The sequence below is a fragment of the Drosophila erecta genome, unplaced genomic scaffold, assembly GCF_003286155.1.
Source record: "Drosophila erecta strain 14021-0224.00,06,07 unplaced genomic scaffold, DereRS2 tig00000092-arrow-pilon, whole genome shotgun sequence".
Classification (NCBI taxonomy): domain Eukaryota; kingdom Metazoa; phylum Arthropoda; class Insecta; order Diptera; family Drosophilidae; genus Drosophila; species Drosophila erecta.
In genome coordinates, this window is record NW_020825207.1 from 1,304,239 (window position 1) to 1,321,620 (window position 17,382).

The window sequence follows — 17,382 nt, forward strand, 5'->3', positions numbered from 1 at the left end:
TTGAATCCTCTTGAATGTTTCTCTCTTTAATATATATTCAGTTTTAGTGTTGTATGATCAGCTGATCCAGGCAGTGTGGCCGCTCTGGAAAAGGCCAAAATACCAAAGCGCAACGTGCTATCCAGCCGTCTGTTTTGAGAACGCGGAAGGGTCACTCTGTTTTCCCAACGACAGGGAACACTACAATTCGACAACAGTTCGGCTTTTCTTTTTGCACTATTTCGGATAAATATGGTTTAGGCCAGACGGAACAATAACTAAGATGGAATACGAATCTTCCGAGATCAGTGGTAATACGCGCGTTCCGGTGACACCAAAATCGGCACAGCAGAGGCTGTGTTTGTTTCCTTGTTGACCATTTGTTTTTTCGCACTCTGCCAACCGTACATACATACGCATATAAACAATTATTTATTTATATCTGTGCGGAGAAGCAGCGAGCAGACCGACGGCCATGTAGCCGAGACTTGGGTGTATTGGGTATATAGGGTATATTGGGCGTAGGGAACGGATCCATACCTAGTATATCCTCCTGCACGGGGGGTCGGTCCAACACACATGCATGCTCCGCATACATATTTGAAAAATCGAAATGGCCCGAATATGAGTCGCAAATAGTGGTGGCCAATAGGAAAATATGGAGAATGTGCGAGCGCCGTGCATGCATGGAAACATAGTGGAATCTACTAGGAGTACGGCCTTCTACTTGGGCCCATTGTTCTCCGGCCCAGTCACTGTGTCGAGAAGCACAAGTCCGGGTCTACGTTCCCCCACGTTTCGGGTCGGCTCCCCACAACCATAACCATAACCAAACCCACCCGTTTGAGCTGATTTCTGTCCCCCGAGCCGCCTTTCCGAGTTGGAAGGAGCCAGGTGACTGCTACGTCAGTGGGTGCGGCATAACTGCGGGGCTGGCAAATGTTTGCGCTGCATGTGTTGGTCGGCTTTTTGGGGTAATACAACAATTGCACGCGTTGTTGGCCAAAGAAAACCGTCTACGAGTTTTTATCTGCTGTTTGCTTATATATGTTTTTTAATGATGCCAACGATACTTACTAGGCTTACATCCACTTCTGCACAACGTTTTATACTCTTTCTCATTTCTACATTGAATATCAGTTAAAGACTATAGAACTTTTTTAAAATAGCTAAGCGTTGAGTTAAAACAAAGTAGCTACTTCGTAAATACTTTCAAAGATATATAATACGTAATTGTCTTTTTTTTGTTGGTCACTAAAGCACCCAAGTCTTGGCTTATATTCATAAAAAGTGGTCATATCTTTTAGTGACTCAAGCACCAAATTCTTCATTACAGATATAACCACAGGAAGCTGCAAGAAAAGGCTCACATTTCTGAAGTATATTCTAAGCGACACCACAAGCGATCAAAAATGGGCGGCCGAGTTTGGCGAGGACACGGAAGGGCATCAGTTTTCGTTGGATTATCTGCTGGACACCTTCATCGTCCTCTATGACGAGTGCAGCAACTCTTCCCTGCGCAGAGAGAAGGGCGTCTCTGATTTTCTCAAACTATGTAACTATGCTTAGCACGAACCTGATGGTTTCAAGTGCCTAAAACATGACTTTCCCGGCAGCCAAACCCTTCGTGCACATAGTGCGAAAGCTTCGACTAAGTCGAGATGACTTCGACATACTCAAGATCATCGGACGCGGTGCCTTTGGAGAAGTCTGCGTGGTTCAGATGATATCCACCGAAAAGGTGTATGCCATGAAAATCCTGAACAAGTGGGAGATGCTGAAGAGGGCCGAGACGGCCTGCTTTCGCGAGGAGCGGGATGTGTTGGTCTTTGGGGACCGGCAGTGGATCACCAACCTTCACTATGCCTTTCAAGACAATATTAACCTGGTATGTCGGCACTCCCCTACCATCTCCTTCGTTATTAACTGCTTTTCTTGCAGTATCTGGTAATGGATTATTACTGCGGCGGAGACCTGCTTACGCTGCTCAGCAAGTTCGAAGACAAACTGCCCGAGGACATGGCCAAGTTCTACATCACAGAGATGATCCTGGCCATCAACAGTATTCACCAGATTAGGTACGTTCACAGGGACATCAAGCCGGATAATGTACTGCTCGATAAGCGCGGTCACGTGCGCCTGGCTGACTTTGGATCCTGCCTGCGACTGGACAAGGATGGGACCGTTCAGTCCAACGTGGCCGTAGGCACTCCCGACTACATTTCCCCAGAAATTCTGCGGGCAATGGAGGACGGAAAGGGACGCTACGGAACGGAGTGTGATTGGTGGTCACTTGGAGTGTGCATGTACGAAATGCTGTACGGAGAAACGCCCTTCTACGCAGAAAGTTTGGTGGAAACATACGGCAAGATCATGAACCACCAGAACTGTTTTAACTTGCCGTCACAGGAAACCATCAACTACAAAGTATCGGAGACATCTCAAGACTTGCTCTGCAAACTGATATGTATACCCGAGAATCGACTTGGTCAGAACGGCATCCAAGACTTCATGGATCACCCCTGGTTTGTGGGCATCGACTGGAAGAACATAAGGCAGGGACCAGCACCGTATGTGCCGGAAGTGTCGAGTCCGACGGATACCTCCAACTTTGATGTTGACGACAACGACGTCCGGTTAACGGACTCCATTCCGCCGTCAGCCAATCCTGCCTTCTCTGGATTTCACTTACCGTTCATTGGGTTTACCTTCTCGCTGACCAGCAGCTCCACCTTGGACTCGAAGAAGAACCAGAGCTCGGGCTTCGGGGATGACACCTTGGATACAATAAGCAGTCCGCAGCTAGCCATTCTGCCGAGCAACAACTCGGAGACACCGATAGACTCCGTTCAGGTCAAGGCACTGAACGATCAGCTAGCGGCTTTGAAGCAGGAAAAGGCCGAGTTGGCAAAGCAACACAATGAGGTTTTCGAACGGCTCAAAACTCAAGACTCTGAACTTCAGGACGCCATCTCTCAGCGAAACATCGCCATGATGGAGTACTCGGAGGTCACTGAGAAACTCTCGGAGCTGCGAAACCAGAAGCAGAAGCTCTCCCGGCAAGTCAGGGACAAGGAGGAGGAGCTTGATGGTGCCATGCAGAAGAACGACAGCCTGCGGAACGAACTGCGAAAGTCGGACAAAACGCGGAGGGAACTGGAGCTGCACATTGAGGATGCCGTCATCGAGGCCGCCAAAGAAAAGAAGCTGCGGGAGCACGCAGAGGATTGCTGCAGGCAGCTGCAGATGGAGCTGCGGAAGGGCTCCTCGAGTGTGGAGACAACTATGCCACTCAGCATTTCCTCTGAGATGTCATCGTACGAGATCGAACGCCTTGAACTCCAGTTCTCGGAGAAGCTAAGTCATCAGCAGACGCGTCACAATATGGAGTTGGAAACACTGCGCGAGCAGTTCAGCGAGCTAGAGAACTCGAATTTGGCACTCACCAAGGAGTTGCAACAAACACAGGAGAGGCTGAAGTACACTCAAATGGAGTCGATTACCGATTCCGCGGAAACGCTTTTGGAATTGAAGAAGCAGCATGATTTGGAGAAGACCTCGTGGTTCGAGGAGAAACAGAGGTTAAGCTCCGAGGTGAATCTCAAATCTAAGAGCCTCAAGGAACTTCAAGCGGAGGACGACGAGATTTTCAAGGAGTTGCGAATGAAACGGGAGGCAATTACCTTGTGGGAGCGGCAAATGGCGGAGATTATTCAATGGGTGTCCGATGAAAAAGACGCGCGTGGCTACTTGCAGGCCTTGGCCACCAAAATGACCGAGGAGTTGGAGTATCTGAAGCACGTGGGCACCTTCAACAACAACGGTGTAGACAATAAGAACTGGAGGAATCGTCGCTCCCAGAAGCTGGACAAGATGGAGCTGCTCAACCTGCAGAGCGCGCTGCAAAGGGAGATTCAGGCCAAGAACATGATATCGGATGAGCTGAGTCAAACCAGATCGGACCTCATATCCATACAGAAGGAGGTTCGGGACTACAAAAAACGCTACGACTCCATCCTGCACGATTTCCAGAAGAAGGAAACCGAACTGCGTGACTTGCAGAAGGGAGGCTTGGAGTACTCCGAGTCATTCCTAAACAAATCAACGCATCATGGCCTAAGCAGCGCCTTCTTCCGGGACATGTCGAAGAACTCAGAGATTATAGATTCCGCCGAGAGCTTTGGCAACGAGTCCGGCGACAATTTCACTCCCAACTTCTTCCAGTCCGGCAATTCGGGCATGCTCTTCAACTACGAGCCAAAGTATGCGGGTAAAAACAGCAAGGACCTGTCGTCCATGAAGGAAGCCTCGGTCAGCGATTTGTCGCGCGAGGAGAGTGACCAGCTGGTCAAGGAATCTCAGAAGAAAGTGCCCGGCAACACGGCGATTCATCAGTTCCTGGTGCGCACATTCAGTAGTCCCACAAAGTGCAATCACTGCACATCGCTGATGGTGGGACTGACTCGGCAGGGCGTTGTGTGCGAAATCTGCGGATTCGCCTGCCATACGATCTGCTGCCAGAAGGTTCCCACCACCTGCCCCGTGCCCATGGATCAGACGAAGCGGCCACTGGGAATCGATCCCACCAGAGGAATCGGCACGGCATACGAGGGCTACGTAAAGGTCCCCAAATCGGGGGTGATTAAGCGGGGATGGATTCGGCAGTTTGTAGTTGTTTGCGACTTTAAGTTGTTCCTCTATGACATTTCGCCGGATCGGTGTGCATTGCCCAGCGTGAGTGTGTCCCAAGTGCTGGATATGAGGGATCCCGAGTTCTCGGTGGGAAGTGTGCGCGAAAGTGACGTCATCCATGCCGCCAAGAAAGATGTGCCATGTATTTTCAAGGTAAGCAGACTGTCATCGCGGTATCTCACGAGACTAAACATACATCTTCCACATTGCAGATAAAAACCGCCCTTATTGATGGCGGTCTCTCGCTGAACACGCTGATGCTCGCCGACAACGAGTCGGAGAAGTCCAAGTGGGTCATTGCCCTGGGAGAACTACATCGAATATTGAAACGAAACAGCTTACCAAATACTGCTATATTTAAAGTTAACGAGATTCTGGACAATACCCTGTCTTTAATAAGAAACGCATTGTGTTCTGTCATCATATATCCAAATCAAATATTGTTGGGCACCGAAGACGGCCTGTTCTATATTAATTTAGACCAGTACGGTAAGCAATCAGATTTTATCAGAAGAGGCAATAGGAAGCACATCTAAATGCAAACAACCCCTTTTCAGAGATCGCTCGTATTGGAGAAAGCAAGAAGATTCTGCAGCTATGGTACATTGAAGAGGAGCAGATCCTCGTTATTCTTTGCGGAAAGCAACGCAACTTGCGTTTATTACCTATAAGGGCATTAGAGGCTAGTGATGTCGAGTGGATCAAGGTGGTCGAATCAAAGAACTGCATATCTGCTTGCACTGGAATAATTCGCCGTTTCCCCAACATCGTCTATTCATTTATCATCGCTCTGAAGCGGCCGAATAACCACACACAAATCGTAGTTTACGAAATTAATAGAACGCGCACAAGACACCAGAAGACTTGCGAATTCACCATTGGCTATATGGCGCAGCACCTGCAGATTCTGTCCGACATGCGATTGGTTGTAGCTCATCAAAGCGGATTCACCGCATACTTCCTGCGCGGAGAAGCAACTGCAATGTGTGAGTAGCAATGGATTGCGTTTTGAATGTGTTTTCCCTAACGTCTTGGCATCTGTCAACAGCTTTGGTTCACCCGGAGAACCAGTTATGTGCATTCTTGAACTACTCCGGAGTTGATGCGGTTAGGGTCATTGAAATTCTGTGCCCAAGCGGTGGTAACTTCGGCGAGTACTTACTGGTGTTCCAAACTCTGGCAATATACGTGGACCTGCAAGGGCGGAAATCTCGGGATAGGGAAATTATGTATCCAGCCTTCCCTACGTATATAAGTGAGTAAAAACGAGACCTTGTTGTGACTCATGCTGTATACATCTTTTGTGGACTCTTACTAGCCTTCTGTGATGGTCACTTGCTGGTGTTTTCGGATACACATTTGGATATATTCAATACGCAGACTGCCGAATGGGTGCAGTCGATTGGACTGAAGCAATCACTTCCCTTGAACAATCTGGGCAACGTGGTGCTCTCCTCAGTCAATGACACTCCCCTGATTGTTTACCTATCCAATATTCACACAAGTAAGCTGAATAAACATTGACCCATCAGGATCATAGAACACATGCTTTACTTGCAGAGGGCCTTTTGCAATACCGAGACGGAAATCGAAAGGGACTTCCGAGCATAAAGCGGAGATTCTCCATCAGAGAGATAAACAAGACCATCAAAAGGTTGGGGTTCAGTTAACACATTGGCGCCATCGATTCGAATCCTCATTATTTGCTTTTTATTTGTAGTGATCGTAGATCAAAGATGATATCAGCACCGACTAATTTCAACCACATTTCTCATATGGGGCCAGGGGATGGCATTCAAAATCAACGACTCCTAGACTTACCAACAACGCTCGAAACAGCCGATCAAGCCTGCAGTCCAATAATACATTCGCTGAGTTGCATACCCCAGAGTAGAAAATCTAATTTTCTAGAACAAGGCAAGCGGCATTTGATGCATGGATGTGTTGTGTTTTGCCTAATGCAAATTATGTTTCTGTGCTTTCAGTGGATGCAAACTCCGATGACTACGGCAATGATAACATAATCTCCAGAACCCCCAGTCCGATGGCATCGTCCTTCATGGACGGCTTAAGCAATAATGATTAACTTCAGTCAATCTCTACACGTGTAATGTAATCGATTTTTTAAGATAACTGTTTGTAATAAACATATTTAATTTCTCGAATATCAATCCACCGTCTTTTAACTCGACTGGTACTCGTCATGTAGATAAGCAAGCAAGCCATTCGATTTACATTTCCTTGAGTAGTTCTGTTTTATTTGTTTACTTAGTTGCATGATAAATACATACATTAAAAATCTTTGATTTGTACACAGAAATCTTCAATATTTATATCCTTCTTATCTTGTAGCCTACCGTAACCTACTTCTTTGATTTTTTCTTCTTTTTCAAAATCTTGCTCTTCTTTTTGCTCTTCAGATCCTTGCGTTTTTCGCTTCTCAGCGACTCGGTTGACGAATATTTAGAATGTTTCTTCAGCTTCTTATCCCTCTGCTTCCTGTGCTCCATGCCGTTGTCCGAGGACGCGCCCTCATTCTGTATCGTATTATCATATTTTACAACTAAGCCGCTCGACGAACTACTGTCGACGAACTTCCGGAACGGGTTGTCTGGACGACAGGGCTTGGGAGGAGCAGCCACGGCTGTTACTGAGGAGACCACTCGGCTGTCGCTGGACTTGGTGTTCCTAGCCGCCCTGCGATCCGAGTCGTCGCTATTGATTTGATCATGTTTTCCGTGCTTTGAGTCGGAGCGCTCCTTGTTCTGGCGCCTGAGCTTGTCGTCCTCCGGGGAGCTTCGTTTATACGAACGCTCCTGCCTCTTTTCCGAAGGCGCCGTCCGGTCGCGGGATCTGTTGTCCCTCCTTCGGCTGCCATGACGATCCGACCGGCCTCGGTTCGCATCGTCGTCGGAGCTCTTTGCGACCGCCTCCCGTCGTCTGCCCTTCGACTTGTCCGGCGAACGGCTTCTATCATTGGAAATCTTGTTGCCCAGCCTTTCCTTTACCGACTTGCTGCTGGTACGCCTGGGTGAAAGGGAGCGATCCTTGTCGTTTCGAATTACGGAGCGGTCCTTGCTGTTGTCCTTGGAGTTGATAATAACTTGAAATTCCACGGGCCTGATGGCATTAATAGCCTTGGCAAATATTGCGTTTTCAGCCTTTCGCAGGACGTCTGAAGTGATTTCCGACGGATCGTCGGAGACGCCGGCAGATTTCTTAGTGGAATCCTCCAAACTTAAGATATTTTCCTCCATTTCCCATTTGGATAGATTGACAGAATTAGCCTCGCTGAGTTTGCTCCTTGGGCCGAGATTATCGTCGCCAGTAACGCCCACATTAAGGAAGGAATGGCTCTTCTTCGGATTAACGTTTTCAGTAGCGTTTTGAGCAGGAGAAAGTTGAGCCGCATTTATCTCAAAGTTGGAACTGGCCCTGGGAGATAGGACCTTATAATTTGACTCATTCATAAATGAGCTGTTGTTAATATCGGAATCAGATCGATTAGCAGAGGAACTCTTCTTCTGACGATCCCCTTTCTCCTTCCTCGCGCGCTTATCCTTCTTGCTTTTCTTGCGTTCAGCCTTGTCCTTGTCCTTCTTCTTCTTCTTGCGATCTTTCGACAATGGACTCTTCGCCTTGTTCTCCTTGCCCACATTGGGCTCCATTTCCGAGTCGTTGATGTCGGGCTGGGAGGCCATAATCCTGGCCCTTGCAGGCAGATAATCGTCGTGAGCCTTTTCCGGCGTTTTCGGTGAACTCTCGCGCTCCCTCAACTGGGCAGCAGTCATTTTCGGTGTGGTGATCTTTGCTGGCGGAGTCAGGCTTCTGTAGCTGCTGTCGGTCGGCTTCTGGTCCTTGCTCATGCTGCGAGACCTGTGCCTTTTTCGTGGCGCCTCTTCGTGCCGGCTGTGACTCTTCTTAATGCTTTCCCCCTTGCTGCTTTGCGATGCTTCCGAAGTGGTCGGATGCTTGTTCCTGTAGCCGTCTTCATCCGTCAGCTGCAGGGGCTCGAATCCGGGGGGAGGAGGCTCAACTGGCTCCGGCTTTGGGGCACTGGGCTTGTTATACGGCTTGTCCCTGTAATCACTCTTGTAGCCCGGCTTTGGAGATGCAGACCGACGATGGCCAGATCTTAGGATGAGAGAGTAGATAATCAATTTAAGCATTAGCACAGATGACGGATTGTAAAACTACCTTTTGATTCTGCCACCTGGGGACTTCGAGCCATCATTCGGTTGGCGACTAGAACGAGGGTGACGCATATGCCGTTCATAGCTATGTTCCCGCTTTCTTTCCCGGGATCGCGGTCTCTTGTCCTTGAGATTATCCCTGGAGTTGTCCTTTTCGTACGGGGGGGATTTAAAGCGATGTCGCTGTCTATCCGGGGACCTTGAGCGGTGGCGGTCGGAACTGCGAAATCGGTCCACCTTCTTCCGCTCCTTCTCCTTCATGATGCGATTAAAGGCCTCCAACGGATCGTCAATGAGACTGCAAAACATTGGGATTACTTATAATCCCATGCTGCTGCAATGTCTTAGAGATACTCACCCGGAACCGACCTTAGCTGCCACCCCTTGGTATATCGAGGCTAAATTTGGGGACTGAAATGGTTGTGACATATTCATATTCATACCTCCGCCTGCAGATCCGTACGGCGCACGCATTGGGTGTACGGACTGGTTTTGATACGGCACATAGCTGCAATTTTAGAAGTTAATTACAATTCAAAAAGCTTAACGTTGATTGTAAGCAATACTGTTTTAATTAGGAATAATCAATATTCAACAAAGCATAAAGGCTCGCTATCCCAGAGCTTAAAATACTCTTAACTAGTGTGTGTATAGTCTCTGTTGGAACTTAAAAATATTGAGATCAGGCAGGACCAGCTGCGTATGGATTCGTCAACACCTCGGAGTTCCAGTGGCTTGGACACTTTACTCGATCCACGTGGTGGCGGGATCCAGACGGGTGGAAAAGAAACCTACCTTAGGGGAGGCCTCTGTCCCATGCTGTTATACCCGTTGTTGTAGGGTGGCATGTGGTGACTCATCATGTGCATCGGAGGTGGGCCGCGCTGCATTTGCATGTAAGGGGGCTTATAGGCACTCGGTCGACGAGCCTCTTCCGATTCGCCCATCATGTGTCCTTGGTAGCTGGGCACGGTGCCAATAGGCGTGGGCAGAAGACTCCGGTCCTTGTTACCAGACTCGGATTTTGCTGGACGGTGGTGCTTGTGATCGTGTTCGGAAACATAATCTGACCTGTCTCGTCGCTGAGAGGATTCACCTTTTTGGGAATAACTGGGGGATCTCTGAAACGTTAAGTTAATAATCTAGTTAATCTAGGTTGCATCTATGTCACATATGTATGGCTCACCTTGCTTGGAACTGATGTGGAATCAGCTGAAGGCTGAGGCATTTTTATGGTGATGTTATCCTCGTAGTCCGAATCATATTTATCTTTCTCCTTTTGAGATGGTTGTGTGGTTGGAGGAGGTTCCGGAGATTCCGATTTTGGCGGATTGCCGCCATTGGTTTCGGCTTCTTGTTTCTTACCAGGTTTCACCTCAGTCTTTTCGGGTTCCGCCTCCGCGACCGGCTTCTCCTCCACTTCTTTTTCAAGAGGCGGTTTTTCCTCATTTTTTACTGCAGCTGAAAAAAGAAACTTATTTAATTTACGTTCAGCGTTGCTGAGCACAAGCAGCATACCTGGCTTAACCGCGCTTTTGTTGTACCCAGTCTCGTTTTTAAAGGCGTTCACTGAATTTCTCAAGAACCGATTAGGTATAAGGGAGCCAGGGGAACAGTTCTTCTCCTTACAGTCGGGACACTCACTATCCTCTGACTCCAATAAGGAAGTTCGCACACAGTCGTCACAAAAGGAACTTCCACAGCATGGTATCATGACAGCATCCACGAATATATCTCGGCATATGCCGCATATCAGATCCTCCGGTATCTCCTGGTTTTGCACAGCAGGCAGCACAAAATCGGATGATTCGTTTTCAGCCGCATCTGGCTTGTCCCGGAATGACCGCGGAATTCCAGTGTTCCTTTTGACCTCTTGCTGGTCCTTTCCCGTTACAAAGGGACAGTTCTTGATCCAGTGGCCGCTCTTCTTGCATTTGTTGCATCGGTAGGATGCGGGAACTTCGCCCACTTGCGATTGCCCTTTAATACGATGGTACCTAAACAGAAAATGCATTAGATAGGGGATATTGTAACGAGTTTAAGCCACATACGTCTTGGGATCATAGTCGACAGTGCTCTGCATCATCATTGCCTGGATTTTGTCCTCCTCGGAGCCTTGCATTTTGGACAGGTCCATGTTGAAATTGTCCTGCTTTGCAGGGGCCGACGAAAAGGCATTTTCTGCAGCTGGTGGCTCCCAGCCTTTTTTCGTGGGATGGGCGATGGGAATGCGCGATATGATCAGCGTTGTGTTCTTGGGAATGAGCACTCCATCGTCCTTGTATTCTGGTGAAGCAAAGAAAATCATGTAGCAGGGGCAAACATGCTGGATTACGGTGGACATACCTTCTTTACTCTGCGCATTTGTAATTTGAAGATCGAAGTCGATTATTTTGCCCAGGCGCTTCTGCTGCACAATCTCCCTTTTCAAGTCCCCGACAGAAATGTGAAGTCCATCAAACGTAATTGTATCAAAGTTGAGGGTACTCTTAAATTTATAGTGTACCGACATAGTTGCACACGAAAGAAATCTGCGATGAAGAGATTAAAAACGATTATCTTATAGTGTCCAAGGCAGTTGGGTTATCAGAGTCAACACAGAACACAGTACAGAATATGCTTCATAAATATCTTAATAGGCAAACTGATAAAGCTGTTTACATAACGTTTACAAAGTTAGAGTAAAGTGCTGAAGACGTGTGAGGGTGCGCTGCAATCCTAAAAACCTGCTTGACACGCTTACTGGCCTGTCATAAACTGAAACTATGCAACTAGTCGATTTGTGGGAACATTGAGATTGAATAAAATCTTAAAAGATCACTAAAATGTGGTTTAAACAACAGTTATCCATGCATGTTCTGAAATCAGTCTTTATTGCATCGGATGAGGTGAAAGCGCGAACTTTATTATTGGTGCTATGCTATAATTACGGCGGCTGGCCAATTTTACAAATACGAATTTGTTGGCCCTTTACCAAAGTATGCCGAATATAGATTCCCGAATTGCACCACGCACTTCACTTGAACCGCGGATAATGGCAACATAAGACCATACGTATGTACGGTACGTATGCTAAGTTGCACAATTCCGGCAACAAGCCGCATATATGTACATATGCATATGTACCGCCTAGAATCCGATCAGATCCATGGACTTTCTGCAAACAGCGTTACGCATTTTTTGCACCTATGCATAGCAGCAGCATAAAATTGCATGTGCATAAAAATTACACACGCGAAAACATACATATGTACGTACACATCGGTTTTCTTCCAAGATAATGGGTTGTACGCGCTAAAGCCGCACTGAAATTGTGTTGAGGGTTGCAAGGGATCACTGTTCACGCGTGTTGTTTACTACCGGCAAGCAGCAGGCACAAAAATAGCAATTACTTACACTACTTTGCAAGCACATAAAAACTCCGACGATTTTATTTTTTCCAATTTTCTAGAGATGCGTAAGTGCCGCAAAAGCCCTAGAGATGTGAAATGCGGACGCACACGCGGATATCGATACAAGCCAAGCTATCGATATCGATGTTAGAGTGTGATTTATATTGCAAAGTGAAAGTTTTTAAAAATAAAAATTTATGATTTTAAGTGATGTAATGGTACACATTTGGTAAAAGTTGCATTGTCCGGAATTGATTTTTCATCAGTTGTTTGCAAGGCTCGCAGTTCAACATTGGTTCTCTTCCACGTGAAACGATGGAATGGAATGCAGTGCAAGCATATTACTATCGATCATTTAAATAATCAAATAACTGTTAAGCTGCAGTAAAGTGATAAAGTGAAGTGAATAAAAAGTAAGTAAAAACGATTTTCAATTTAGGGAGGATTTAAAAAGGTTCAAAAATTTATTAACAGCAGTTAAACCGAACTACAACCATATTTTGCTTATCTTAGATCCAAAAAATTCGATGCAATCCTAATTTAGTCTTAACTCAAGTATTTACATTAACAACTTTTGCGACAAAGTGCACATACAATCTAATAAAATCTACTGCTTTTTGTATCACCGCATTTTCGATATTTGCACGTGTTCTTAAATATAATACAGGATTTCTAGTTACAAAGAAGTAATGGGGTTACGCAGATGGAGTTAAAAACTAACCAACATAGGCAAATGGATTGTATGGAGGCGGATAGTAGTTGGGGAAGGATTGGCCTGGCTGGCCCGGAATGGTAGCGGTTATTAACCTAGTGACGGCTGTGGGAACGACGGAGGTTGAGAAGATGGTGGTGTAGGCGGTTCTGGCGCCGAAAGTCAGTTTCAAAACCTTGGAACTCGTTTCCGTCACCATGGACTGCTGGACCTCGGTGGAGGTGATGAACTGCTGGGGGGGAATGGGCAGTAATGGGTTGAAGGGATTGAATGGATTGATCGAGAAGGGATACTGCGAGGATGGCGTTGGCATGGAAATCGTGGCGACTTCAGTGACGTATTCCGTCTTCTCGACCACACCCACGGACTTGGAGAGCGTTCTCATGATGGTTTCGGTTCCTCTGACCAGGGGCACCACATGGGACTCCCAGATGGTCTCCAGCTTGATAACGGGTCGCGTGGAAGTTATCAAGCTGTTTTGCAGCGTTTCCGGAAAGCTAATCGATTCCGGGATCAAGGGGATCAATGGGCTGGTAACATTACTCTTTGCCTCAACTTTGAGTTTCGGCTTTATCTTCGCGTCGAATTTGCCCGTATTATCTTCGTCTCCGAACTCAAGGTCCAGGTTGATTTCGGACCCGGCCTCGTCCAAACTTCCCTCAAAGTCCTTGAAGTTCTTAGAGGGATTGAAGTCGTCGCTCAAGGGGGAAATGGTCTGCGTTACGGTGATGAGACTGGTGTAATCGTAGGTCTGAACCAGGGTAACTTGGATGGTTTCGTTTCTTTTTGCGTACACCACGGGGAGGATCTGGGTTTTCAGCTTGGTGTGCGTTATGGAAAAGGACTCCGTTAGGGTCTCCAGACTGGGGGTCTCCGTCTCCTCGCCCAGATAGATGGGTTTCAAGGTCGTAACGCTGCCCGTTAAGGTCTTATCATCGGCACTGGCGGTGGCCTCCAAAATATTCTCCGTCAACGGACCATCATCTTCGGAGTACTCCTTGGTGTGCTCCTCCTGGATCACTTTCTCAATGGTGGAGGTGACGGTCAGGAAGCGCGTTTTCTTAACCACTCCAGCCTGAAATCAAACGTATAAGTATGCCATTAATGGGGTTTATGGGCGTGGGAACTTCACACAAAAAACTCATTGTCTGTTTGAATTGGAAAAAAGATACAGCATAATTACCTGGAATATAAACGGAGTCTTAATGGTTGCAATTTCGTAATAGGTGTCTATGAATGGTTGGGGTGTCGATATTTCCACGTTCAACGTCTGCACAAAGTATTTGGAGTTGGGATCGTCGTTGTTGTTGTTAGCTACCGGACCGTTCTGGGAGCCGGACGCCTCTAGATCCCTGCCATTGTTAATGGCCTGGTTGGTGATGATGTCCACGGGGATCTCATCGCTCGGCGCCGTGTCGTTTTGGGCGGGGCTGGGAAGATTGGGGTTGGCGTTCTTCCTAATGTTAACTTTGGGCTTCGGCGAGGACTTGTACTGCCATCTCCCAGGACGCCTATTGAGCTTGAATGCGTTGGGACTCACCACCGACACCGGCTCCTCCTGCACAGCATTCGCGTTGGCTTTTGTTCGATACGAGGGACGCGAGGTAGTTTCAGTTGCTGATGGCGCTACTGCCGGCTTGGAACTCTGGGTGTGCTTATTCCTCCTGCAATGGAGGAGGACCAAGTTTGTAAAACAACAATAAGATACCTTTCAAAGGATCCGTTTTACCGCTTTCCCTTGGGTCGAGACGGCTTTCTGGTGCCCGATGATCCTCGGTTGTCGCGCCCACTTTGGTGGCTTTTCCTCGGTGGTTTGCTGGACAGTTGGGTCTGGCTAGAGAACTCCTTCAGAGTCCTGCTTGGCTGGATCGAGGGCGTGACTGGCTTGTTCGTCCGCGTCTGTCGGGGCTTGCTCTTCTTCTCCACGCTCGAAACTGCGTGCACCTGGGAGACCTGGGAGACCTTTGAGAATTTACCAGAATCCTTGGTCGCCGTCACGATGCTCCTGAATTCACTGGATCGCGTTTGGTAGCCATGGACGGGCTCCTTCTTGGACGCATATATCCTTTGGCGGTCGGCCTCGTTCTTGGACTTAAAGTTCACCAGGCGATAGGTTTCCTCGGCAAACTGCTCGGGCTGGCGGGAGAGCAGATCGTATTCAGGGGTATTCAGAAGCGTCTGAATGGGCGAGTTGGAGAGACTGATGTTGTAAGATTCAATCTGGGATGTTTCGGTCTCGGGAATGACATTCGAGTGAGTCACAATCAAAGGCGTTGGCTTGATGCCGACCTTCTCCTTTTCTTTCTTGGTTACTTTCGGCTTGGTCTCTATAATATTTACTATCTCGTGTGTGTCGTTGGACTTTAGTTCTAAAATGGGAAAGTAGTTTCGCTACAATGTTGGTGACATAGTAATACACTTACCGAAGGCTGGAGAGCTTTGGGGCGAGAACACCATGACGGTATTCCCAATAGTGGTTGTAAAGTCCAGGAAGCCGTAAACAGTCTGAGTTAGTAACTCAACATCGCCGCAAGTAGCTGGGGAAAGGTATCCGAATTCGGTGTTGAGTTCAATTTAGTTGTTCGTAAGCCATAGAATGACTTTTTGTATTAGGCTTACAAATATACTCGTACACATAAATATGAATTCAAGGCAACGCGCTCTCGTAAAGTACAAACGCAAAATTTCTTTGTAAACTGGTTTTCTGAAAAGTTTTTCTGATTGGCAGGCGCAATTACTCAAGAAAATATACATTCAATTTATTAAAAATGACAAAGATCGAAGCGATTGTAATTAAGATATGTTTCTACCAAACAATAGGGTAAAAGCCAAACGCGTAGGTCCGGCCGCAAATTTAAGGTATAATATATGCGACAGCTGGGACTTTGGCGGTTTCTCCCCCCTATAAGGAGGTGTTAGAAAGTTGATCTTAACTCTATAAACTCACCGCTTCCGAGGGCGCAAAGAATAAGTAGGTAGCGCAACATGTTTGTAAAACTCAACGGGTGAAAAGCTTAGAAAAATTTGATAAGATCTGAAACCGAAGAAGTTGATATGGTGATAATTACTAGCAGTTGGCAGGCAATTAAAAGGCTTTCACCCGAAATGATTTGAATAATAAACGGCCTTTCAATTAAGCCGTTATGGATACAGGTGTAACACAAAGCGTGTAATTAGCGTTGTTAAGACTGGACCATTGCCATAACTTCTTGGTCCATTTTGTTGCGTAGGGCTTAATTGAGGCCATAAACATTTAAATTGGCCGCCGCGCGTTGGCCACTCGCGAGCACTTTGGGCCAGCATGTGGGCTTGAAAGCCAGCCAGTGTCTTGTACTCATTGGGGGGTTATCTATGCAAGTGGCTCTGCCACTGGTTATGTAAGCTTCCAAGTACACGGAGGCGAGTTTGTTTGGATTGTTCAGTTTGTTTGGATTTTTTGGATTTCGTATGCTCGAATTGCGATCGATCATTAGTTACAAAATGAAGTTGAGCCAATTTGCTGACAGCCAGCTGGTGTATCGTTAAGTATATTCAGCCATCGACCGCTAACTTTTGGCATTGAATGGGCCAGCTATGTAGAGTGGGTAAAACTGGGTAGGGTGGCCCATAATGATGGAGCACATACATATGTGCGCGGTGTATGTACATTATCTGGCGATCTTTCGCGGCGGCGGATCACTTTGGTCTTTGGAAGGCGCCGTGCCAAATGCCTTGGCTCCCACAGAACTGGTCAGATCACTTTTCGAGGCAGAAAAACATTGAAACCGCGACGCTGGAGTAGTGCGAGTAGTTTTCGCACCCACTGTATGTAACTAATGCACACGCACACTCGCAAGCACAAAGACAATCGAAAGCATTAGGTCATTGAGAAACATTGAATAGAGAAAGGCTCCAGCTCCAGCTCAAGCTTGGCTCTTGGGTCTTGGGTCTTGGATCTTGGATCTTGGGTATTTGGTTTTTGGTTTTTGGTTGTTGGTCTTTAGTTCCCGTTGCCACTGGCTTCGTCGTCTCCGCGAAAGGTAATCAATTCAGTTTCTTTTCTTCCGCGACACAACTCACTTGCACTTCACGCTCAAAAGTGGGTTTCTTTCAGTGGCCGCTCATATTTTCATTCACGTATTTTCTTTCGCCAGCAACTTGCCACATACACGTACATACACGCTCAAAAGTGCATTTTTTAAGCACTTATTCGGGCCAACACTGCACTGATCTGGCTAAAACATATTCCGAGCGAAATCATGAACTCCGCCGCTGCTGGCCGAGACAATTATGAAACTGTAGCAGAAAGCCAAGCTATCGGTGGGTCCAACGCGAAGCATACAGCTGGAGTGGCTACGAATCCGAATCCCAACCGAATCCCAACCGAATCCGAATGCGAACGTATCTGAATCTGAATGTGGATGTGAATCTGAAT

General features: G+C 47.1%; 3 protein-coding genes across 6 annotated transcripts; 1 reads left to right on the forward strand and 2 right to left on the reverse strand.

Moving 5' to 3' along the window:
• Positions 1–125: 125 nt before the first annotated feature.
• LOC6547951 (serine/threonine-protein kinase Genghis Khan) lies at positions 126–6,835 on the forward strand. Its single transcript, XM_001976517.3, has 11 exons — positions 126–290; positions 1,316–1,534; positions 1,596–1,867; positions 1,921–4,824; positions 4,884–5,160; positions 5,229–5,657; positions 5,720–5,926; positions 5,990–6,175; positions 6,232–6,325; positions 6,392–6,588; positions 6,657–6,835. Exons 1-11 carry the CDS (start codon positions 263–265, stop codon positions 6,755–6,757), a joined length of 4,914 nt encoding a protein of 1,637 aa, XP_001976553.1. The 5' UTR covers positions 126–262; the 3' UTR covers positions 6,758–6,835.
• A 66-nt stretch (positions 6,836–6,901) lies between these two features.
• LOC6547950 (E3 ubiquitin-protein ligase RBBP6) lies at positions 6,902–12,383 on the reverse strand. Its single transcript, XM_015157196.2, has 9 exons — positions 12,261–12,383; positions 11,211–11,395; positions 10,916–11,150; positions 10,383–10,861; positions 10,051–10,325; positions 9,660–9,985; positions 9,223–9,372; positions 8,869–9,162; positions 6,902–8,805 (listed from the first exon to the last, which is right to left on the reverse strand). Exons 2-9 carry the CDS (start codon positions 11,374–11,376, stop codon positions 7,035–7,037), a joined length of 3,696 nt encoding a protein of 1,231 aa, XP_015012682.1. The 5' UTR covers positions 11,377–11,395; positions 12,261–12,383; the 3' UTR covers positions 6,902–7,034.
• Positions 12,384–12,690: 307 nt separating this feature from the next.
• LOC6547949 lies at positions 12,691–17,374 on the reverse strand. 4 transcript variants are annotated; one of them, XM_026981091.1, is made up of 6 exons: positions 17,028–17,374; positions 15,916–16,002; positions 15,392–15,505; positions 14,698–15,337; positions 14,152–14,632; positions 12,691–14,043 (listed from the first exon to the last, which is right to left on the reverse strand). In XM_026981091.1, exons 2-6 carry the CDS (start codon positions 15,953–15,955, stop codon positions 12,973–12,975), a joined length of 2,346 nt encoding a protein of 781 aa, XP_026836892.1. In that variant the 5' UTR covers positions 15,956–16,002; positions 17,028–17,374; the 3' UTR covers positions 12,691–12,972. The 4 variants fall into 4 exon arrangements, with proteins under 4 accessions (XP_026836892.1, XP_026836895.1, XP_026836893.1 ...); XM_026981094.1 differs by having other exon boundaries at positions 12,833–14,043; positions 17,127–17,374; XM_026981092.1 differs by having other exon boundaries at positions 12,833–14,043; positions 17,123–17,374.
• Between the last annotated feature and the right edge of the window lie 8 nt (positions 17,375–17,382).